Genomic DNA, 24294 nt, shown 5'->3' on the forward strand with positions numbered 1-24294 from the left:
TGATTAGCTTCTATGATGAGGTAACTGGCTCGGTGGACATGGGGAAGTCAGTGGATGTTATATACCTTGACTTTAGCAAGGCTTTTGATACGGTCTCCCACAATATTCTTGCCAGCAAGTTAAGGGATTGTGGATTGAATAAATGGACGTAAGATGGATAGAAAGATGGCTAGAAGGCTGGGCCCAGCGGGTAGTGATCAATGGCTCGATGTCAGGATGGCGGTCGGTTTCTAGCGGAGTGCCCCAAGGTTCGGTTCTAGGACCGGTTTTGTTCAATATCTTTATTAATGATCTGGATGAGGGGATGGATTGCACCCTCAGCAAGTTTGCGGATGACACTAAGCTGGGGGGAGAAGTAGATACGCTTAAGGACAGAGATAGGGTACAGAATGACTTAGACAAATTGGAGGATTGGGCCACAAGAAATCTGATGAGGTTCAGCAAGGACAAGTGTAGAGTCCTGCACTTGGGACGGAAGAATCCCAAGCATAGTTACAAGCTGGGGACCAACCGGTTAAGTAGTAGTTCTGCAGAAAAGGACCTGGGGGTTACAGTGGATGAGAAGCTAGATATGAGTCAACAGTGTGCCCTTGTAGCCAAGAAGGCTAATGGCATATTAGGTTGCATTAAGAGGAGCATTTCCAGCAGATCCAGAGATGTCATCATTCCCCTTTATTCGGCTTTGGTGAGGCTGCATCTGGAGTATTGTGTCCAGTTCTGGGCCCCCCACTACAAAAAGGATGTGGACGCATTGGAGAGGGTCCAGCAGAGGGCAACCAAAATGATTAGGGGGCTGGAGCATATGACTTATGAGGAGAGGCTGAGGGACTTGGGTCTGTTTAGTCTGCAGAAGCGAAGAGTGAGGGGGGATTTGATAGCAGCCTTCAACTTCCTGAAGGGAGGTTCCAAAGAGGATGGAGAGAGGCTGTTCTCAGTAGTGACAGATGGCAGAACAAGGAGCAATGGTCTCAAGTTGTGGTGGAAGAGGTCCAGGTTGGATATTAGGAAAAACTATTTCACTAGGAGGGTGGTGAAGCACTGGAATGGGTTACCTAGGGAAGTAGTGGAGTCTCCATCCATAGAGGTGTTTAAGTCTCGGCTTGACAAAGCCCTGGCCGGGTTGATTTAGTTGGAATTGGTCCTGCCTAGAGCAGGGGGCTGGACTTGATGACCTTCCGAGGTCTCTTCCAGTTCTATGATTCTATGATTCTATGAGATGGAAAGGGACCTGCAAAAACTCTGACCTTGAGTATGATTTTTGTTGGGTTACATGCGTGGTAAACAGAATCAGTTTTAAACAGGGAAATTAATAGCAGATAGTGAACAGAACCTGCCATTGCAAATCCAGTACATTCTTTTAATTTCAGTCCTCCACACCCTACCCCGTGAGCTGACAGGTCATAAAGGGCAACATTGTGATTTGCTTTAAAGATTTGTGCAGGACAGTAAGGAGGAATGGCTAAACAGAGAACTATGTTCTGTGGCTGGTGGGATAACAGACTCTGTGGGGTACATATTCCCTCCCCACTGTAAATAAGCAGTAAGTGGGCTGACCAGAATGAAGAATACATACATCTTCACTGTGGCCATATCTACACTAGGAAGTTATTTTGAAATTACTAAATTCGACTTAATAACTCCCAATTTAACAAATTTGAACTAGCATGTCCACACTACAGGGAAGCCTCGAAATTAGTCCAAGACAGGCTCCATCCATGTGGACGTGCTACCTCAGAAATACAGCCCCAGGAAGCACTGGGGAGTTATTCGTTTGAATTATTCTGGAGAGTAATTATTTTGAAATAGCAGCACCGGAGTGTCCACACTGCTGTTATTTTGAAATAACTATTTTGGAATTAACGTTACTCCTGATGAAAAGCAGGAGTACAGATTTTGAATTCCACAGCCCGTTATTTCAAAATAACGGGGTTGGTAGTGTGGATGCTTGGCTTATAAATTCAAACTGTGGGACAGGGGCGGGAGGAGGGATTATTTTTAAATAAAGTCCTAGCGCAGACAAGGGCTGTATATCCCAGGACATGTGCATAATACAGGTGTGATTCTCCACTGCCTTTCACCTTGTGTAGTCATTTATACCAATGCATAATGGTGTGAAATACTGCCACATCAGACTGGTAGTGTGACCTATTCTACAATGTTGATGGCCAGGAGACATTTCTCCTAAAGAGGTGTGTAAGTTTGCTACAGCCTTTGAGTTACTGAACATGACTTATTTAGCAAAGGTAACACAAAATCACATGGACAGAGAATAAAGAATCATCACTAGAACTGGGTGATTTTTTTAAAGTTAACCATAAATGTATCAAAATTGCATTACCAGGACATACAAACTATTTGCAAATTCCAGTACAAAACAGGAGCAAGAAATTGTGAGAGTCAAAGCAGTTTGTTCCAATCATTGAAAAGTAAAACATTTCGGCTGTGTCTAGACTGACAAGTTTTTCCGCAAAATCATCTGCTTTTCCGGAAAAACTTGCCAGCTGTCTACACTGGCCGCTTGAATTTCCGGAAAAGCACTGACGATCTCATGTAAAATCATTAGTGCTTTTCCAGTAAAACTATGCTGCTCCCATTTGGGCAAAAGTCTTTTTCCGAAAGACTTTTGTGCAAAAGGGCCAGTGTAGACAGCATAGTACTGTTTTCCGCAAAAAAGCCCTGATCGTGAAAATGGCAATCGGCTTTTTTGCGGAAAACCGCGTCTAGATTGGCCACGGACACTTTTCCTCAAAAAGTGCTTTTGTGGAAAAGCATCCTGCCAATCTAGACGTGCTTTTCCGAAAATGCTTTTAACGGAAAACTTTCCGTTAAAAGCATTTTCGGAAATTCATGCCAGTGTAGACGTAGCCTTCAAATTTTCATTTCAAATCATTTTTTTTTTGCCCACTTCAATATGAAACAATTTTTTGTTCATTTTCAAATGGTGAGTCTTTTCTAAATTTAGCTAAATTTAAAAAAAGGGATGAAAGGATAAAAAATACTCAAAATCTATGGGAAATGAAAAACTATAAAATATCTTAGCATTATATTAATTTTTTTCAATGATTTGAAACTTTTTTTCAGTAGTTCCATTTTCATGAGGAAAAACTGAAGAAAAAATCAATTTTGATTTGAACTGTTTTTAATTTTATTTTTGGATCTGTCTTTGAAATGAAAAATATATTATTTACTCAGTCTTTGTCCACATGAAAATATTTCGGTGTTACATGAGAGTGTCAAGTGGGAAAGGTGGCAGCTAAGAGGCAGTATCTCAGAATCTCAGTCTAGTTGCCCAGTTGGGGTACAGGTGCATAAGGGAAGGTGAAAGCACTACTATAAGAAGACCACAAGGTGGGACATAACATGGATTCAGCACTGGTTAAGGTACCAACATTAAATCTAAAGAACAATTTACACTCCTCTGGCCATACTCTGACCCTTGGGGCTAAGGGGCCAGATGCCACCAATTCCACAGAGCCCAGCTAGCCATTTCCCTATTGAAGTCAAGGGAGGTGAACAAACACCAGGAATTGCAAGGGCCAGGTAAACAGTTCTCTCTTTTGGTCTGGATGCTGCTTCGCCCTCTGCTGGAGTCTGGGTGATGACACACACAAATATCACGGTTCTAGTCAATGGATATTCTCAAGCTTGTCTTTGTAGCCACATGGGATACAAACATTTATTTTTAAATTACAGCTGAGATTGACCTAATCACATGACTGGGCTCCAGGCAGTGGCTCTTGTGCCTCCATCTGACTCTGGTTATGCCCAGGGTGTGTCTGAACCTTCCTGAGAAGGGCCCAAGGCCAAAGACTCCAGCAGAGCAAGCGCGCTCCTGTGATGAACACCTGCACAGTCTGCTCTGAGTATCACCTCACACAGGCAGGGCTTGGATCGTGGGCAGGGCTGGGACAGAGCCACCAGTTTTTGTCCCAATTCAAGCCTGAGGGAGAACAATAAAGGGGAAAACAACAACCACTAGATCCCTTTCTGCAGTACTTCTTCCTGACCTAGACAGTTACTTCCCATTCTGAAGGAACAATCGGTTTCACGCATTAAGAATGGGAAGCGACTGTCTAGGAAGGAGTACTACAGAAAGGGATCTAGGGATCATAGCTGACCACAAGCGAAACATGAATCAACAGTGTGACACTGTTGCAAAAAAAAAAAGTAAACATGATCCTGGGATGCATTAACAGGAGTGCTGTGAGCAAGACATGAGAAGTCATTCTTCCGCTCTACTCTGTGCTGGTTAGGCCTCAGTTGGAGTATCGTGTCCAGTTCTGTGTGCCACAATTCAAGATGGAGGTGAAGAAATTGGAGAAGGTCCAGAGAAGTGCAACAAAATTGATTAAGGGTCTAGAAAACATGACTTATGAGGGAAGACTGAAAGAATCGGGCTTGTTTTATTAGAAAAGAAAAGACTGAGGGGAGACATGATAGTTGTTTTCAAGTATCTAAAAGGGAAGGAAGTGAGAAAAATTGTTCTCCTTGGCCTCTGAGGTTAGGATGAGAAGCAATGGGCTTAAATTGCAGCAAGGGAGGTTTAGGTTGGACATTAGGAAAAACTTCCTAACTGTCAAAGTGGTTAAACCCTGGAATAAATTGCCCAGGGAGGTTGTGGAATTTCCATCATTGGGCATATTTAAGAGCAGGCAGGATAGAAATATATCATGGATCATCTGGATGGTGCTTGGTCCTGCTGTGAGGGCAGGAGACTGGACTTGATGATCTCTCGAGGTCCCTTCCAGTTCTTGCATTCTATGATTCTGTGATTCTATAGGGGCAATAGAAGGATAAACTCTCTTTTCTTCCACTCACCCCTTTAAGGGAATATGTCCCATTTTTTAAAAAATGGGGGCTCAAAGAAGAGAGGGGAAAGCTATTCCAGTTGCACTAACCATGACAGTGCCCCAGTTCCCTGACGAAATAGTGCAGTATCTAAGGTATTTACATGGCTCTGATTGCCAAAGTATCCAAGTACTTCACAAAACTTCTATCAAGCTCGGAAGCCCTATTATTGCCTATGCACACTGGGGAATTGAGGCACTAAGAGGTTAAATGACTTGCCCAAGGTCACACAGGAGGTCTTTGGTGGAGCACAGACTTGAACCCAGGTCAAATCCTAGGCAAGTATTCTAAGCACCAGAGAAAATTACCAATCTTTGAGTGCCACGCTGTGGTACAGTGTGCCAGTTTTTATTTTGAAACTGTGGCCAATGATGAAACAGGCACATTGCTCTCTGCAACCGTACCTCTAGACATGGCTTATATTTGGTTGGGTTTAATTTTTTCAATTTTTTAGTTTTTCCAAAACAAAAGTAGAAATTCTGTTTCAATTTCCTTCCTTTGTTTCCCTTTTCCCATTGAAAATGTCAATGAAAGTCAATGGCTTTTTAAGTCACATAGGTGCATCTGAAGATTTGATTTATCCTATCTAACAACTATTGCAAGGCCTATTTGAAATCATGGGAAGGTCTATTGCAAGGCAGACAGTGGAATCAAAGTGAGTTCAGCTTGATGACAATAAACAACCAAAGTGGTTTAATTGGAATCACCTATGATGAAGAACTCACTCCTAAGCTTTGCAGTCCCCAAAGGATTTCCATTCTCTTATTGGTCAGGGAAATGGAGGCCTTCTTTTCACTGGCTCCCTGAACTGTCAGTCCTGAGTATTTCACCATCCACCCCCAAACAATGACATCACCAGGTGTGTATAAAATCTTGCCAGAGGCTATGAGGAGTAAGGTTGTGTCTGGAGTTCTGAGAAAAGGCAGTGAGAATAAGGTTTTTAAGGCTGTTTTTGCTACTATCTTTCTTTATTCTTGGTTTTGCAGTTATGAAATGGTTGGAATGTGATTGTGTTGTATTGTGTTTAGAAGCTGAGAGTAGGACATGGGTTGAAAGGTAGACTCTGGGGACTTCAGTGTTTGCTAACCTTAAGCCCCTTGAGTGGTGAGAGACAGGATTGCATTCTTTAGTCTAATTTTACTACTAAATGGCTTTTTGGCTTCCTAACTACCTAGATGTTGTCTCCAATGGGCTTACAAACTAGAACTCTTCCTATTCTAGTGTTCTGTGATTCAAGCTGTAGTAGAACTGCAATGTTTGCTTTTTTTTTTAAAAAAAAAAAAGCAGTAGAAATGGATTCTAGTCACTAAAGAGCAAAGACTCCTTGTAGTCCCACAACAGGCTACTCATTTCTTTCTAGTCTAGGACTAGAACTCCCCTCTCACTTGAGGGGCTGTAACTTTCTTAGGAACAGTTACCACTTGCAACTCAAGCCTCTCCTTTTGCCTTCCTTCAGCTATATCTGACTAGGCCATGGCTGCTAATGGAAGAGACATAGATATCCCATCCCCAGAGCATGGGGAGGAGGAGCAACAGGTAGGTACTTGCTTGTTGATCACTGCTGGTAAAACATGTAAATACATGGTGGTTTTCTGATGGCACCCGCTCTGTGCTTTAGTGACCATTCTAAGACTTGCATCACTCTAATTTCAGCCTAGCAGCTGCTTCTGATGAGCTAGGAGGCCTTGCATACAACTTGCAAGCCTTTAATGGTGGCTACCACATGCAAGGGTATAACCCCTTCACAAACCAATGGGTCTGCTCCAGACAGGCCATTGCTTCCCTGACTTGATTGTTCTCTCCCTTGCCTCACTAGAATGTCCTGAAGAGGGTGGCCAGTCTCCCTGTGGTCAGCACTGCCTGTGACCTGGCTGCCACGGCCTACACCTCCACCAAGGAGAGCCATCCCTATGTGAAGTCTCTCTGTGACATGGCAGAGAAGGGAGTGACCTCCCTAACCAGTGTTGCAGCCAGCACTGAACAGCCAGTTCCACCTACACTTGAACCTCAGGGTGAGTAAAGTGTATATGCAGAGCTTTCTATGTGTGACACGCAATTGCTTAACAGTGGAGTCTTAATCTCTAGCTGTAAAGTGCTAGAGAGGCTACAGTATGTGTGACTGTATCCATTGGCTGCTGTATCATTGCTACAAACACTGCCTAGCAGATGATGGGGTTTACTTACATGAATTGCTGCTGCTGAACCCTATCTTTACCTTCTGGCTACCATGAAGGAAAGTGTAGTGCTTAGATATTTCCATTTCAGGAACACCCTCCTTGCAGAGGGGTCTAATTGCAGAGTGAGCGCTCTCAACAATGAGCTGCTCCAGCTAGCTTCATCAGCAGAAGTTGGTTCAATACCTCACTGACTCTGTAGCAGCTGTGTTAGTCCAGAGATACAACACTGGTAATTGAGTTAAAATAGCTAGTTAGCTTCTCATTGGGCTATTGCCTGATGTGATGAGCAGTGGCCATTCTTGTTTTCATTGACACCAGTTCATTGAACTTCTTGGCACCAAGATGTTGTGAAAACCTCTTGATGCCCATCAGGGCTGAAATGGTGATATGATCAAAAAAGCTTCCAAGTTGTGAGACTCTAGGACTACTACATCCAGAACATACAAACCTCCCTCTTGATGAGGAAGCTTGACAAGTAATGCCTAGAATCTTTTGGTAAGAATGAATCCTGCAGTAAGTATAGAGAGGGGAAAAGGCTTTCACATGGTAGCCATAACCATCATGCTTCAGTAACTGACTGGGAGGGAACTACTGGGGCTAGCTGTCAGGGATCCCTGTCTAGAAAGTCAACTCCTAGCATGGAAGAGCTTATATGGGGAAAGGCAGGGAAAATAAGATTCTTCCCTCTTCTCTCCCCTCCCCCGCCCTAGATTGAATGCAAGTATCAGTGTGCAGTGCCTGCTACCCAAACAATTGCTGCCTGAACACATGGGTGTCTGCTTTGTTACAGATCTGAGTCAGGGTCTCTGGATATTGCAAAAGCAAGACTGAAGAATTAAAGGAAATTATGTTGTCTCTCTTGACAGAAGCAGACTCTGTTCCTGTTGCCTCTGAAGAGCCAGAGAAAGTGGAGGAGAATCTACCAACCATTCAACAGACAGCTGAGAAGGTACCATGCTACACAGTGACATAGCCAGGATTTAGAAAAACAATAGGCTTATTTCTCCATGCTTAAAATGAACAGCTAGTGTTTGAGCAGTAGTCTGGCCTAGGGCTTGAGAGGAGATACAGTTCTGCTGAAGATTGACTAGGCAGGTGGTCATCCTGCCTTGAGTTCAGTTCTGGGTTACTCTGCTCTATTTCTATTAATTCCTAGCCAGTAATGTCTTGATGGGTCCTTCTCTCCAGGCCATGTCTGATGCACAGGAGATGGTATCATCCAGACTGACAGATGTCAAGGAGAGCATGATCAGAGTGGTAGACCTGACCAAGGAGGCCATGCAGGATGGCATGAAAACAACTAGATCTGTGGTAGCAGAGGGCATGAGCACCATTGCAGACTCACGAATGGGCCAGCTTGCCATAAGTGGGATGGAAGCAGTGCTGGAGAAATCTGAAGCGCTCTTGGATCACTATCTTCCCATGACTGAGGATGAACTAGGTCAGCACAGATGATGGGGCAAATTTCTTTGGGGGGGGAACCAGGGGAACCCTCCCTCTCGGTCAAACTGAACTGTATTCTTCTCCTTGGTCTTGTTGCTCTTGCCTAATGCAGGCTGATCCTACAGCACTGTCATATCTTAACCCTCATGCCTCAGCTTTGAGTTGGTGGGCATGTGCCCACTTAAAATGACTCGAGTAACAAATGGGGATAGGGTGGTACTGGAAGGACCTATGGGCATGAAACTGACTTCAATGAATAGTCTTTATCCAAGGATGCAAAAAACAGGTTTGGTCATATCTAGTAGGGTCAGCTGCAGCTTTTTGAAAAGCTGATGTTACTTCCATAGTTCTTAATAAGTGCTAAAACTCCCTTGTGCCAGTTTGGAGTAGATTGGGCCGAATTTCCAGTATCACTAGTGTTCCTTCCTTCTCCTCCCCGAACCTCTAATCAGGGTGATCAACCTTCCCTTTGTTCCCTCTAGCGGAACTTGCAGAACCTGTGGAAGGGGCTGAAGTGTCTGCGGCACAACCACAAGAGCATCGCAGCTACTTTGTGCGTTTAGGTTCCCTGTCCACCAAACTCCGCCAGCGCGCCTACTGCTATTCCCTGGACAAGATGAGACGCACCAGCCACAGCATCAGTGAGGCGCTTTCCCAGCTTCAACAAACCATGGGACTGGTAAGAACCTCTTGTAGCTGGACTCCTAGTATCTGTCTGCCTCGGGCACCTGGGCAAATACAGAAAGTAGCTGGTAGCTTTGATTCCCTCTTCCCCCTTCAGGACAGACTCATTCTACACTGGTCATTCTACACTGGTCTATATAGGAGAATGAGGCTTAGATGACTGTCAGGCTATGTGAACTATGTAACTAGATGTACTCATGCTGCATTGAGCATACCCATTTGAGGGCTGAAACTTGCTGTTTAGAGCATGCAGAGTAACTGATCATGGCAAATGCTGATGTGGTATTTGACTATCTTAACCCCTGTCTAGATTGAACATTCCAAGCAAGGTGTGACACTACAGGATGTCCAGGAGAAGTTCCAGCACATGTGGCTCAACTGGAAGCAGCCAAAAGGCAGTGAGATCAGAGACTTGGCCAACCCAGAGGTATGTACGTGACTTGCCTATCGGGTCAGTAATCTGGGCCTTGGAGGGTAGTTGATCAGTTATCCAAAGGAACTTTGATCTTAAAGCTCCTCAATCCTGTTGACCTGAGAATAATGAAAGTATTTCTTGTTTAGATTGAAATGCTATGCCCAAGCAGTTCAGTCAGTTTGCTTCCTCACACTTCAGTTAACCTCAGCACAGTCTACAAACACATACTGGAGGCCATGAGTCTGCAATCAAGGAAACTAGCATTCATACAAAGCTCTGTTCTGACCTAACTATAGTGCCTCTAACACAGGGGTGGGCAATAATTTAACCGGTCCACTCCAAGACTTTAGAAAGTGGTAAAGGGCTGCACTCAATGATATTAATGGAGGAGATTCAGGGTCTGGAATGGAGGTTGGGTGCAGAAGGGGGTTTGGGGTAAGGGACTAGGGTGCAGGAAGGAGTTGGGATGAAGCAGGTAGTTTTGACCTAGTGCAGGGGTTTGGGACATGACCTAGGATAGATGGGGATTGTGATCTGGGGCAGGAGACTGGGGTGCCAGATCTGGGAGGTATATAGGTGTAAAGGGGGGGCAGAAGGTATGGATGTTGACTGGGGGGGGGGGGGTGTAGACTTGAGGCAAGAGAGGCTGTGGCCAAGAGACTTACTGGTCAGCTGCCAAACTAGCCTGCCTGCAGAACTTAAAGTGACTTCCTGCCTGGCCACATGCTTCATGAATAACTGAGGCATGGTTCTTGGCTGCCTGTTGCTTCAAGTAGCTGCCATTGGCTGGTTTCTGCCAAACTGGCCAACAGGAATGTGCTGGGGGGCAGGGCATCTCCAGTTTTAAAACAGAGCCCTGCAGTAGCATTTCTGCATGGGGCTGCAGGGCAAGCAGCAGTCTGACAACATTGGCTCCTTTAGATAAAGGAACCTTTAAGTGCCTGTCCCTTAATCCGTGAAAGGCTGCTCAATTACAGCCTGTGGTCTTTCTATCAAAGACCTCCCTTGACTGGCTGCAACTCCTAGCACAACTTCTAGTATTCCAAAACCTCTGGAGGTAGCAGCAAATCTGATGCCTTTTATGTGGGGAACATCTATATTGTCTTCTGTCTCCCCACCAGATGGAGTCTGAGACTCTGGCCATGTCCCGCAGCATTCTCCAGCAACTGCAGGATGCCTGCCGGGTGCTAGTATTGAGCATTCAAGGGCTCCCTGCCAACTTCCAGGACAAGGTGCAACAGGTGTCTCGCAATGTGGGAGAGCTGCATGCTTCTTTCTCCACTGCCCGTTCCTTCCAGGATCTCTCCAGCAGCCTCCTGACCCAAAGCCAGGAGATGGTGACCAAGGCTCAGGAATATGTGGATGAGTTGATGGCATATGTGATGCAGAATACACCTCTGTCTTGGATTGTGGGACCCTTTGTTCCATTGAGGAAGGGCTCTGATTCCCTGGAACCCCAAATCCAAGAAACTGAAGCTAAAGCTAAGGAAGTGGAAATTGTAGCAGCATCCAAAACTGATAAGGAAGACCTGTGACCTGGAAAAACACAATTTCAACTTTCACCATGAATTTGTGGACTCATGCTTCCGACTCCTCTGGCTTTGTGTGCACCAGTCTACTTCTTCTGCAGGATGGCTACTATAACCTCTACCTAGATTTCTGGAGGTACTAATCCTCACCCTCCCTAGGAAGGGATATGGCTAATGTACTTCAGCTGTCTCCTGGCCTTGTGTCCCCGATGTTTAAATCTGAGGGAAGGATTGTTTAACTGTCAGGCTGTAGATTGTTCAGGTGAATGAACTATACTTCTAATGCTACGTTTGTTCTTGACATGACCCTTCAAAATAAAATGTCACTGCATTTGAATAGCATACTCTAGTGTTCTTTTAGTAGGTGACCTATGTGCTGGCAACTAGTCCAGCAACATACAGCTTTATTTCTCAGGCTCACAGCAGTCACTGGTACTGAGTGACTACCTCATTAACATCATGGGCTTATCTTTACTTACAGATATTAAGGCCCTAGAATGGGTTCAATAGTTCTAGGTCAACTAGCTTCTAAATATTGGCTTCTCAGTCTTAGAATAGAAGAATTACTGGGATAGTAATTCCTTTCATATACACATTGCTGTGGTGGTCAAGTTCACTTCTGGCTACTTTTCCACAAGTTGCTAACAATGAAGCTGGTTAAAATTCCTACTATCATTCTAGCAAAGGCTGGCTTGATGCTACCTGAGTTGCTCGGTGCTGGGTGACAGGGAGGGAGCAGATTGTTTTGCCTAAAACAGGCTTAATATTAGAGGGGCTGTGAGATGTAGGTGTCACAGAATATGAAACTCCACTTCTGTTGGTGCATGTGATTAAACCATTTTAAGACTCACATGACAGGTACCACACTTTCAAAAACAGCTTGGCCCTAGCACTTGCTTAGGGCACTTGCACAGTCCTCCACTCCACTAAAACCTCCACTGCAATAGTTAATAGCACTTAAGTGCAAAAGGTTTTTAACTCTGATTAAAACAGAGGTATTAGTGCTGAATAGAGCAATTCTTGGACATTCCTCAAACTGGCTGTCAAGGAACTTAGCTTGAATTGTAGTTCTTCCCTGGGCTGTGTATGGGGGGGCCCTCATCATATCTGAGGGTGCTAGAGTGATTGCTTTTATTTAGCCCATGTGTTAGGCCCTATTTTTATTCCTAGTCCTGCATTTGCTTTACATTCTCCTATCCCATTCCTTCCATAGAGGAAACTCCTTCAGGAACTCTTAAATTCTAAGGCCAGCATGAATGCATTCCTTGCAATAGAAAGGAGTTACCATGGCACACATTTCTGCTGCAACTTGCACCTTTCCCTAACTGAAAGAAGCTATACTGGCAAGGGCCTCCTCACCTGGTATAGGTACAATAGGGTCCTACAGCCTCTAGGCTTAGTGGGGCTTGAAGTGCTTAGCCTTTCCCAGGAACTACAACCAGTGGGAGCTGCAGGGGCTGTCTGCAACCATAAGGCTGGTACACAGCCTATTTGTGCCTAGGAAGCTGCTGCCAGGGCTAGCTGGGAGCCGTGGTAAGTGTCACTAGGGCTATGCAAGGCTACCCACTAGCCATCCACCTCCTGCTGCAGTTCAGTCAGACCCCAGCCGGCCAGAGTGGGCCCCACTGTGCAAGGGGCCCCTGATTGGCTAGAGAAGAGTCCCTAATGTAGGGGAACCTGGAGCAACCTTACTGTACCCATAGAGGCTGGAGAAGCCCCTCCCCTGCTGCAGGTTAGATAGACCCCAGATGATACAATTATAATTTATCATTTTAACAAGTTAACCTTTTTTTAAAAAAAAAGGTATTTACATCTCTAGCTAGATCCTATGGCCCCAGCCTGGCATCCACTTGTGCACTGAAACATTCTCTCCCCCCCCCCCCCCCAATGCTCCCCTGTCATAGCCCTGAGTCAACTCCACACACCCCTTATCCCTGGCTGTAACTTGGAGCCCTAATACCCTTCCTTCCCACTGCCCCCACACATTCCAACTCTGTACCTCAGCCTGAAGCCCCTTCCTGCTCACTGGATCCCTCACTTCTGGCCTCAGATGGAGCCCTCACCACCCAGAGCCCTTTCTTGCACCATTAACCCACAACCCCAGACCACTCCCCCAGCCTCGTGAAGGTGGGGGAGAGCATCAAATGAAGGGAGGTGGGAGTTAGCAGGGTTCAAGGCCGTGGAGAAGGGGCGCACACAGGGCCTCAGGGAAGGAGTGTGGCAAAGGTGTTAGAGTGTGTAATTAGAAAGTCATCACGATTCTAGTCCATGGATAGTCTCGAGCTTTTCTTTGTAGCCACATGAGATGCAAACATTTGTTTTTAAATGGCAGCTGAGATTGACTTAATCACATGACTGGGCTCCAGGCAGCGGCTCTTGTGCCTCCATCTCACTCTGCTCATGCCCAGGGTGTGTCTGAACCTTCCTGAGAGGGGCCCAAGGCCAAAGACCCCAGCAGAGCAAGTGTGCTTCTGTGATGAACACCTGCAGAGTCCACTCTGAGTAACACCTCACACAGGCAGGGCTTGGATCATGGGCAGGGCTGGGACAGAGCCACCAGTTTTTGTCCCTATTCAAGCCTGAGGAAGAACAATGAAGGGGTGACAGAGGGAGAAATACTCTTTTCTCTCACCCATCCCTTTTCATGAAACGTGTACTGTTTTTCTGATTGGGGGCTGAGAGAAGAGAAAGGGAAAGTTGTTCTACCCTACTGTTGTTCCCCAATAAAATGCTTCACTATCTATCCAACGCAGAGGTGGGCAAAATGTGGCCTGTGGGTCAAATCTTGCCTGCCAAACTGCCAGATCTGGTTCAGCATGTTGGCAGGAACTTAAGGTATTACCCTGCTTTCCCTGCCCCTGCATGCCACTCAGATCTGGGGTACAAGAGGGGGAGGAGAAGGTTTCTGGCCAATGTGAACTACAAGATTGCGCTGAGGGTGGGAGCAGTATGCGAGCTCCCGTCTGCAGTGCTCATAGATGCACATGACTGCCGTAGCAAGGACGATACAGCCGTTGCGGAGAGACTGAATGATTCCTTTGCTTCAGTCTTCACGGCTGAGGATGTTAGGGAGATTCCCAAACTTGCACCATCCTTTGTGGGTGACAAATCTGAGGAACTGTCCCAGATTTTCTAACCATTAGAGGAGTGAGGTTCTGGAACGGCCTTCCAAGGGAAGTAGTGGGGGCAAAAGATCTATCTGGTTTCAAGATTTAACTAGATGGGTTTATGAAGGGGATGGTTTGATGAGAGAACATGATCTTGGTAACTAATTGACCATTCATTATCAGTGGGAAATAGGTCAATGGAGGGATGACAGGAGTTACTATAGAGAACTTTCTGGGTGTCTGGCTGATGAGTCTTGCCCACATGCTCAGGGTTTAGCTGATCGCCATATTTGGGGTCGGGAAGGAATTTTCCTCCAGGGTAGATTGGCAGAGGCCCTGGAGGATTTTCGCCTTCCTCTGTAGCATGGGGTACAGATCACAGCTGGAGGATTCTCTGCATCTTGGGGTCTTCAAAGTATTTGAAGGCTTCAATATCTGAGATATAGGTGAGAGGATTATTCTAGGAGGGGTGGGTGAGATTTTGTGGCCTGCACTGTGCAGGGGGTCAGACTAGATGATCATAATGGTCCCTTCTGACCTTAAAGTCTATGAGATTGAAGTGTCATTAGAGGAGATTTTGGAACAAACAGAAAAACTTAACAGTAACAAATCACCAGGACCAGATGGCATTCACCCAAGGGTTCTGAAAGAACTCGAATGTGAAATTGCGGAACTGTTGACTCTGGTTTGTAACCTATTCTTTAAATCAGCATCCAAGGACTGGAAGACAGCTAACATAATGCCAATATTTAAAAAGGACTCTAGAGGCAACCCTGGCAATTACAGACCGGTAAATCTAACATTAGTACTGGGCAAATTAGTTGAAACAAAGAATAAAATTGTCAGACATGTAGAAGAACATAATTTGTTGGGGGAAAGTCAGCATGGTTTCTGTAAAGGGAAATCCTGTCTTACTAATCTAATAGAGTTCTCTGAAGGGGTTAACAAACATGGACAAGGAGGATCCCTTGTAGATATAGTATACTTAGATTTCCAGAAAGCCTTTGACAAGGTCCCTCACCAAAGGCTCTTGTGTAAATTAGGTTGTCATGGGATAAGAGGGAAGGTCCTTTCATGGATAGAGAATGGTTTAAAAGACAGGAAAGGAAGAGTAGGAATAAATGGTAAATTTTAAGAATGGAGAGGGGTAACTAGTGGTGTTCCCCAAGGGTCAGTCCTAGGACCAATCCTATTCAACTTATTCGTAAACAATCTAGAGAAAGGGGTGAGCAGTGAGGTGGCAAAGTTTGCAGACGATACTAAACTGTTCAAGATAGTCAAGACCAAAGCAGACTGTGAAGAACTTCAGAAAGATCTCACCAAACTTAGTGATTGGGCAAGAAAATGGCAAATGAAATTTAACGTGGATAAGTGTAAAGTAACGCACATTGGAAAAAATAACCCCAACTATACATACAATATGATGGGGGCTAATTTAGCTATAACTAATCAGGAAAGAGATCTTGAAGTTATCGTGGACAGTTCTCTGAAAACATCCACGCAGTGTGCAGCAGCAGTCAAAAAAGCAAACAGGATGCTAGGAATTATTAAAAAAGAGATAGAAAATAAGACAAAGAATATCTTACTGCCCCAGGATAAAACTATAGTATGGCCACATCTTGAATACTGCATACAGATGTGGTCTCCTCACCTCAAAAAAGATATTTTGGCATTAGAAAAGGTTCAGAAAAGAGCAACTAAAATGGTTACAGGTTTGGAATGGGTCTCATATGAGGAGAGGCTAAAGCGACTGGGACTTTTCAGTTTAGAAAAGAGGAGACTGAGGGGGGATATAATAAAGGTATATAAAATCAGGAGTGTTGTGGAGAAGGTGAATAAAGAAAAGTTATTTACTTTTTCCCATAATATAAGAACTCGAGGACGCCAAATGAAATTAATGGGTAGCAGGTTTAAAACTAATAAAAGAAAGTTCTTCTTCACATAGCGCACAGTCAACCTGTGAAACTCCTTGCCAGAGGAGGCTGTGAAGGCTAGGACTATAACAGAGTTTAAAAAGAGCTAGATAAATTCATGGAGGGTTAGGTCCATAAAAGGCTATTAGCTAGGGGGTAAGGAATGGTGCCCTGGCCTCTGTTTGTCAGAGGCTGGAGAAGGGTGGTAGGAGACAAATCGTTTGATCATTGTCTTCGGTCCACCCCTTCTGGGGCACTGGCCACTGTTGGCAGACAGGATACTGGGCTAGATGGACCTTTGGTCTAACCCAGTATGGCCATTCTTATGTAGCCAGCTGCTTTGACTGGCATGCAGAAATGTGCAAGACAGGGAGCCTACCAGAGGGGCCTGCAGGGCTGATGGTGAAAGCCAGCCCTAGACAAGTGCAACCCACCCAGAGCCTGTACCTGGCACCACAACACCTCCCTCTTCACAAACCTATGTTTCCACTCCTGTATCCCTGCCCCGGGTCACAACCCACCTCTCTGTAGCCCCGCTTCTGCACCCATACTCTCTCCTAGGCCCTGCACCCCAATCCCCTACCCCAGATCACAACCCAAATCCCTACATCCCTGCCCCAGATCACAATCCCTTCTTGGTCTCTGCTTCCCCTCCTGTACCCCAATCCCTGCTCAAAGTCGCAACCCCCTCCTTTACCCAAACTCCCTCCCAGGCCCCACAACCCCATCCTGCACCCCAATATCCTACCCCAAGCTTCCTTCTGCACTTAACCCCTGTCCAAGACCCTGTACCCCTTCATATTATGGAAGAGTGCAGCTCTTGATCACTTACCAAATTCTTGGAGTACCCCCCATTAAAAATTATTGCCACCCTTAATCTCAGGTGCATTATGACCTTGATTGGGAGAGTATCTGAGCACCTTCCAAAACTTCTATGAAGCATGGAAACCCTGTTATTCCCCATTACACAGAGGGCATCTGTGAGAGGTTAAGTGACTTGCCCAAGGTCACACAGGCGATCTATGCTAGAGGATAGAATTGAACCCAGCTCAAATCCTAGACTAGTATCCTAAGTACTGGAGAAAACTACCAAACTTTAGAGTGACACTCTGCCAGTTTTTACTTTGAAACTATGGCCAATGTACTGAGGAAACAGGCACATGGCTCTCTGCAACTTCACCCCCAGAGATAATTTATATTTATTGGGTTTAAGTTTTATTAATTTTTTAAAAAAATTTCAAAACAAAAATTAAAGTTCTGTTTCAGTATTTTTCCCTTTTCTCTCCCTTTCCCCACTGGAAATGGCAATGAAAGGCAATAGCTTTTTAAGCCACACAGGTGCTTTTGAACATTTTATTCATCCTAACTAACAACTGTTTCAAGACAGACAGCGGAATCAAAGTGAGTTCAGCTGGGTGGCAGCAAAGGCCCGAGAGGGGTTAATTGGAATCACCTATAGTGAAAAACTCAGTGCCAAAGTTTGCCATCCCCAAGGGATTAGCATTCTCTTATTGGTCAGAGAAGTGGAAGCCTTCTTTTCACTGGCTCCCTGAACTGTCAGTCTTGAGTGTTTCACCCCCTGCACGCAAACCAGGACATCACCAAGTGTGTATAAAATCCTGCCAGATGGTGAGAAGTGTTAGGCAGTGTTTGGAGCAGTGAGAGAGGTTAGTGGGCTGGTGTAAGGCTTAGTCTTGATGTAGTTGGACTTGTGGGTAATAAGGTTTTTTTAATCAGCTTTCTTTTGTTTCTGATTCTTTGGTAAGACTGGTGCTATTTCTTACACTGCTAAGCAATGTTTGGAGGTGTGGTGTGTCCTGTGTTGAGTGTTTAAAAAGCTGCAAGTAGAATGAGTTGGGAAGCAGCGTCTGGGAAATGAATACTTGCTAACTGTAAGTGGCTCTTCTGCTGTGGGGACAGGATTGCATTAGACTCTTTTCTTTTGTGCAGATAAAGGCCAACTTCTGTTGTAATGGCATAGCTGGTGCCTTCTATGGGCTTATAAAAGTAGTTTCAATTACTGGGATGAGACAATCCTCTTGTTTCCTTTCTCCTTCTCTTTAGTGGAACTGAAATGTGGTGTGTGTCTGTGTGTGGCTTTTTAAAAAAGTGTATGTCTCTGCCCACTAAAGAGCAAGTATTCCTGTAAAGCTAAGTGCCTTCTTAGTCTGATGATGGGACTGCCATTTCTCTTCAGTCTTGGGAGCAGAATACTGTTCCTGTCTTTAAGGTGCTTTAACTCTAGGAACAGTTACTGCTTGTGACTTAAGCCTCTCTGCCTTCTTTCAAGCATATCTGACTAGACCATGGCTTCTAATGGAAAAGAGACAAATGTGGAATCACCAGAGCATGGGGTGGAAGAAAAGCAGGTAGGTACCTTCTCTTAAGCATCACTGGCTCAACATGCAAATACAACAGCAGGCTCCCCACATGCACAGTTTGGCTTACTGTTTTTTGTTTAGTGAGGAAACTGGATCACCCTAATCATAAGCAGTTATTTGGTCTTTCATCTCACTGCTCAATCCTTTTATTTGGGGGCTAACACATTCAAGGGTATAACCACTCGACAAGCAATGGGTCAGCGCCAGAACAGGCCCTTGCTTCCCTGACTTCATTGTTCTCTCCCTTGCCTCACTAGAATGTCCTGAAGAGGGTGGCCAATCTCCCTGTGGTCAGCACTGCCTGTGACTTGGCTGCAACAGCCTACACCTCCACCAAGGAGAGCCATCCCTATGTGAAGTCTCTCTGTGACATGGCAGAGAAGGGAGTGACCTCCCTAACTAGTGTTGCAGCCAGCAGTGAACAGCCAGCTCCACCTGCACTTGAACCTCAGGGTGAGTAAAGTCTGTAACTGTCTGAAGCAGAGATTTCTATTTGTGTGTGTGACAATCTCTTGACCATAGGGTCTCAAGATCAAAAGACCGGCAGCACTAGAGGCAAGTAGCAGTGGGGCTAATGTGACTGTAGGAATGATTGAGCAGCCCTGACATACTAGAAGCAGGTGTTTCTAACGACTAGTACGGCACATGCAGCCATATCCACTACTGCCGGGTGGTGAAGATTCATGTTCAGCAATTGTTCAATGGGAACACAAATGACCATCCTTACTCATTCCCTTCATGAGATCACTACATTGAACCTTTTGGAGCCAAGGTGTTGTAAACCTCTGGGTGCCTGCCAGAGGGCTGAGCTGGAGATCAGTTAGTGCTTGACTATGGAGTGAGACCTTTACACTCAGTCTTAAAGCTTTGGAGACTGTCCAGGACGAGCATCCTTACAAAAGGAAAATGCTTGGCCTGGGGCAGAGGGAGGCAATCACTGCACTGGGAAGACGGGGAAATCCCCTGGTAAACTGAGATTAGTTGCAAGTGTCAATAGGGTTGAAGAAGCTGCCCAACGGTTGCTGCCTGAGCACATGACAGATGTGAGCCAGATTCTGCTTTGCAGTAGCAAAACTGACCGTTAAGGACACTACGTCCTGGTGTCTCTTCCTACAGAAGCAACAGGAACGGAGTCGGCTTCTGAAGTACCAGACAAAGTGGAGGAGAATCTACCAACCCTTCAAGAGACGGCTGAGAAGGTAACTCACCCCACACAGTGACATGGCCAGGGCTTAGACAAGCAATACTGCTCTGCTTCCTCCAGCAAAAGGCCGTGCCACCACTTTCAGCATGAGGTGGTATCTAGTCCGATGTAGGGTGAACCGATGCCCTTTTTAAAAATGGGACTGTCCTGTCTTTGGTCTTCCTATCTCACCCTGCATCAATACTGGTGGGATCCTGCCAGAAAGAAAATCCTATTCCTCAGCTGCCTGTGTGCCAGGTCTGGGCGGGGGCAGGGCATGAATCCAGTAGCTTTTATCAGGTTTCTGTGGTATGCAGTGTTGTTGGCAGGGCAAAGCTGTTGCAGGTGAAGCCAGGCTGCTTGTCCATCAGCCGAGCCCGTGCTGTGCCATCTCTTAGAGGCAGGGCCCTGCCATCCCATTTGACTTCTGGCTGAGCACTGCAAGGTGCAGCCTCTGGTGGAAGAGGGCAGGCAGCACTTAATTGTGACTCTGCTGCTCCACAGTTGGCCCTTTACATGCTTCCCCTTGTTGCTATCCTCCCGGTTGTGCCCCTTCTTCCCCAGTGCTGAGGCTGGGCAGAGAGCCAGCCCCTGGTCTGAGTGCTCAGCTTGCAAGTATGGTTGGCAGGTTCTTGTTCCAGGGCCTTCCTGGAAAACCCTGTAGTTCAGAGTCCTGGCCAGGAGGAGCCAAGCCTTGTGGGCATCACTCTCACTGCACTCCCATAGGGAAGCTTTTGTCCATCAGCCAAGCTGTAGAGTGGCAGGAGGAAGTGATTTCCAGTCTGGTCATGACCCCAACCCCAGAGGTGCCACACGGCTCTAGATGAGGCGCAGCATCCTCTTCACCCACCTCCCCACACCCTGGGTACTGTCCCAAGGGAGTGTGGGACTGTTGCATCCTCTAGGTACTTGCCCCTGCTGAGCCTCTCTGGCCAGGTTTGCTGAAGCCTCTGCAGTCGGGCTTTCTCGGCTCTGGTGCTCAACACATCAGGGCTTAACCCCCTCCTGCCTGTGGACGAAAGGCAGCTGGGTGAGGCTAGCAGCAATCTGGTGTAGCTGCCACTGACTCTTCAGTACAGTGCAAGCAAGAAGACAAGCTGCTTTGAGGTACAGCGGAGGGTGGGGAGAGGTTGATTTCTGCCAGGATGCAGGCTAGGTCACCCCTTCCCTCCTCCCCAGGAACTGAATCTCCAGGCCCTTCCCATCCTGGAAGGTGGCGGCTGGTCACACTGGAGTGAATACTGAAGGATATCCTGGGGGGAGGGGCCACAACCCTGTGCCCACCATGTATTGGCTTGGGAAGAAAAAGCAGCATGTCTTGGGACCAACCCATTCCTCTCTAGAGGCCAAGCCAGGAATGGAGGGTGGAGATGGCTGGGCAGGGAAGGTCTCCTCATGTCACCACCCACCATACCATGTGACAGATACATGGGAGATTCACCTCTACCTGTGTGAATCAAGATAAGGTTTAAAAAAAATCCAAGCTACCTTTTTAAACATGGACTCTGTAAACTGCATGTTTGACATCTGCACCTAATGGGGTCTCATAATTCACTTGAATGAATAATCATAATTTTACCAGGTATTCATATGTCTGATTTATGGAGCTGAGCAGATGGTAATCCACTGCTTGGACTTCAATCCCTCGATCCATATGGGCTTTTGTTGCTCTGAATTACTGATCATACCTTGCTGGATCTTTCCCTCTAGGCCATGTCAGACACACTGACAGATGTCAAGGAGAGCATGACCAGAGTGGTGGACATGACCAAGGAGGCCATGCAGGATGGTATGAAGACCACCAGATCAGTGGTGGCAGAGGGCATGAGCACCGTTGGGGAGTCGAGAATGGGCCAACTGGCCATAAGTGGGATGGAAGCCATGCTAGAGAAATCTGAAGCGCTCTTGGATCACTATCTTCCCATGACTGAGGATGAACTAGGTCAGAGCACAGGAATGATGGGGCAAATTTCTTTGAAAAACCAGGGTAACCCTTCCTCTGGTCCAACCTCCTTTAGGCGTCTCAGTCTTGTCCTACAGTAACTTCATATTGTAACGCTCATGCCTCAGCTTTGCGTTGGTGGGCATGTACCCAGATTAAATGACAAGATGGTCCTGGAGGGGAAGCATGAGACAGATGGGGGAAGAATAGACCTTATCCAAATGCTCAAAACCAGGCTTGGTAGTCTTTAGTGGAGTTAGTAATAGATGTAGCAGTGTTAGTCTGGTCTTGCTGAAACAAGACAGGTCTATGCAGCACTTTAAAGACTGTCTTGTTTTAGTGGGGTTAATTATTGCTCCTCTTAAAGGCTGAGGTTACTTCCATGGTATTTAAAAGGTTCTAGGAAGCTCTGGCTCCAAGAGTTCGGGGTAGGATAGTGCAGCTTGTGCTCCTTCCCCCAACATCTAATCTGAACAACCTTCCCTCTAGCGGAACTTGCGGAATCCGTGGAAGGGGCTGAAGTGTCTGCGGCACAACCACAAGAGCATCGCAGCTACTTTGTGCGTTTAGGTTCCCTGTCCACCAAACTCCGCCAGCGCGCCTACCGCTATTCCCTGGACAAGATGAGACGCACCAGCCACAGCATCAGTGAGGCACTTTCCCAGCTTCAACAAACCATGGGACTGGTAAGGAATTGCCAACTTCTTGAGGCTGAACCCTTCTGACAAATACAGAAAGCAGCCGGCCTCTGATTCCCTTCCCTCTTTATATGCCCCCCCTTAAGGCAGGGAAGACTTCAACTCCCTCCTTCTGGACCAGGGCTCAATGAGGCTGTGTGCTCTGACTAGATCTCTTCTTGCTGCATTTGAGCATACCCATCTGAGGGCTGGCAAATGACAAATGCTGACATGTGCTGTTGTAACTTACCTCTTCATCCAGATTGAACACCTCAAGCAAGGTGTGACACTACAAGATGTCCAGGAGAAGTTCCAGCACGTGTGGCTGAACTGGAGCAGAAAGCAGGCAAAAGGCAGTGAGATCACAGACTTGCTGAACACAGAGGTAGGTGTTGGCTTGCCCATCTGACTAGAAGTTAGATAGTGTTCTGGTCCTGATGACTATTGAGCAGCTGTTCCTCCAAGGAACCTTGAGTGATCTCTAGGGCCTGTCGACTGACAATGCTGAGCATAACGAAGACTTACTTGCTTAGAGATCCTTAAGTTTGTCACATGAGCAAACTGTGCAGAAAGGCGTTCGGTCACTTAGTTGCTCTCTTAGCTATGTGCATAAGAAGGGGTTTCCTGGACATACCTCTCACTTAGTTACATGGCTTATGGACTGCAGTGGCGATCCACGAGCTCCTTCATTTATCTAATGGTGCCAGATTGCTCCTTCCCTTCCTCCTGAAAAGGCTTTCTATAGCTAGTGGGCTTTCCCTCAGAGACCTTGCTGGTTACTGGCATGGTGAACCCGACTGCAGGAGGTAGCAGTGAGTCTGATGCCTTTTGTGTGAGGAACATAACATACAGCTGCTTGTCTCCCCACCAGGTGGAGTCTGAGACTCTGGCCATGTCCCGCAGCATTTTCCAGCAGCTGCAGGATGCCTACTGGGTGCTAGTATCCAGCATTCAAGGTCTCCCCGCCAACCTTCAGGACAAGGTGCGACAGATGTCCCACAACATGGGAGAGCTCCATGCTTCCTTCTCCACTGCCAGCTCCTTCCAGGATCTCTCCAGCAGCCTCCTGACCCAGAGCCAGGAGATGGTGACCAAGGCCCAGGAATATGTGGATGAGCTGATGGCATATGTGATGCAGGATACGCCTCTGTCTTGGATTGTGGGACCCTTTGCCCCATTGGGGAAGGGCTCTGCAGATTCCCTGGCACCACAAAATCAGGAAACTGAAGCTAAGGAGACAGAAGTTGTAGTGGCATCCGAGTCTAAGGAGCCTTGAGCTGGAAACCATTTCAGCTTGGAAGCCTGAGGGCAGAGTTCCTCCATAGCTGCCAATTCAGACTCCTTTGCATTCATGTACACTAGCCCTGTATGTCCTGCCGAAGTAGGCTAACACCAGGAATCCCTGTGCTTGGATGTCTGCAACTTCTGGCAGGGTGACTAGTCCTCCTGCTAGATAGTAATGAATAATGTACTTCAGCTGGCTACCTGTTGTGGATGCTAGAATGTAGATTTCTTATCTTTATACTGGTTTGTACTTACAACCACCCTGTCTTCAAAATAAAATGTCACTGCATTTGAATTGTCTCGTCTTCTCATGTCTAAGTGTCTTCCAGGTCTATAGTAGGTGATCTGTGCCCAGACTAGTCCTGCTGTAGACATGCTCATTTTTCAGTAGCAGCAACTGGTGTTAGTGGGGCGGACACTTAGTCTAACTTCCCAGTCTAAATTCCCAGGCTTGTTTCATACTAATAACCAAATTTAGAACTCGAAGGCTCTAGATCAACTACTCCCCTTTAAACAGGCAGTGGCTTATTGCTAAAATTGGAACAAATTGTTAATATTACTTTCATTTCACGTGCCTTAGAATGGCACTTGGTTTTCAGGAAGCAGCCTGTGATAAAGTAAACAGCTACAGGTAAGCTAAATACTACTTTGTCCAGCTTCACTATCTGGATTGCTCCAGCAGGCATGTATGGGGGTGTGGCTTTCTTACTA

The 24294-nt window shown here is 46.3% G+C and overlaps 2 protein-coding genes across 2 annotated transcripts in view; both read left to right on the forward strand.

Moving 5' to 3' along the window:
- Positions 1–11433, forward strand: part of LOC102452524 (perilipin-3-like) — a 33200-nt gene extending 21767 nt beyond the window's left edge. Inside the window, exons 7-12 of the mRNA XM_075897358.1 lie at positions 6665–6860; positions 7892–7974; positions 8214–8466; positions 8951–9147; positions 9463–9579; positions 10689–11433. Of these exons, the coding sequence (XP_075753473.1) occupies positions 6665–6860; positions 7892–7974; positions 8214–8466; positions 8951–9147; positions 9463–9579; positions 10689–11102 (1260 nt within the window). The 3' untranslated portion in view covers positions 11103–11433. The remainder of the gene's footprint in view (positions 1–6664; positions 6861–7891; positions 7975–8213; positions 8467–8950; positions 9148–9462; positions 9580–10688) is intronic.
- A 6298-nt stretch (positions 11434–17731) lies between these two features.
- Positions 17732–23797, forward strand: LOC102452781 (perilipin-3-like). Its single transcript, XM_075897406.1, has 8 exons — positions 17732–17783; positions 18407–18485; positions 18755–18950; positions 19614–19696; positions 21391–21622; positions 22112–22308; positions 22562–22684; positions 23171–23797. Exons 2-8 carry the CDS (start codon positions 18423–18425, stop codon positions 23573–23575), a joined length of 1299 nt encoding a protein of 432 aa, XP_075753521.1. The 5' UTR covers positions 17732–17783; positions 18407–18422; the 3' UTR covers positions 23576–23797.
- Positions 23798–24294: the final 497 nt, after the last annotated feature.

Source organism: Pelodiscus sinensis, chromosome 1 (assembly GCF_049634645.1).
Source record: "Pelodiscus sinensis isolate JC-2024 chromosome 1, ASM4963464v1, whole genome shotgun sequence".
In the NCBI taxonomy this organism is placed as follows: Eukaryota; Metazoa; Chordata; order Testudines; family Trionychidae; genus Pelodiscus; species Pelodiscus sinensis.

Excerpts from the sequence above, each read along its gene's own strand:
- LOC102452781 (XM_075897406.1), top strand. The coding sequence starts at position 18,423 with ATGGCTTCTAATGGAAAAGAGACAAATGTGGAATCACCAGAGCATGGG. Across the intron at positions 18,951-19,613 it reads ACCTGCACTTGAACCTCAGG|AAGCAACAGGAACGGAGTCG; the intron begins GTGAGTAAAGTC and ends CTCTTCCTACAG. Across the intron at positions 22,685-23,170 it reads CAGACTTGCTGAACACAGAG|GTGGAGTCTGAGACTCTGGC; the intron begins GTAGGTGTTGGC and ends TCTCCCCACCAG.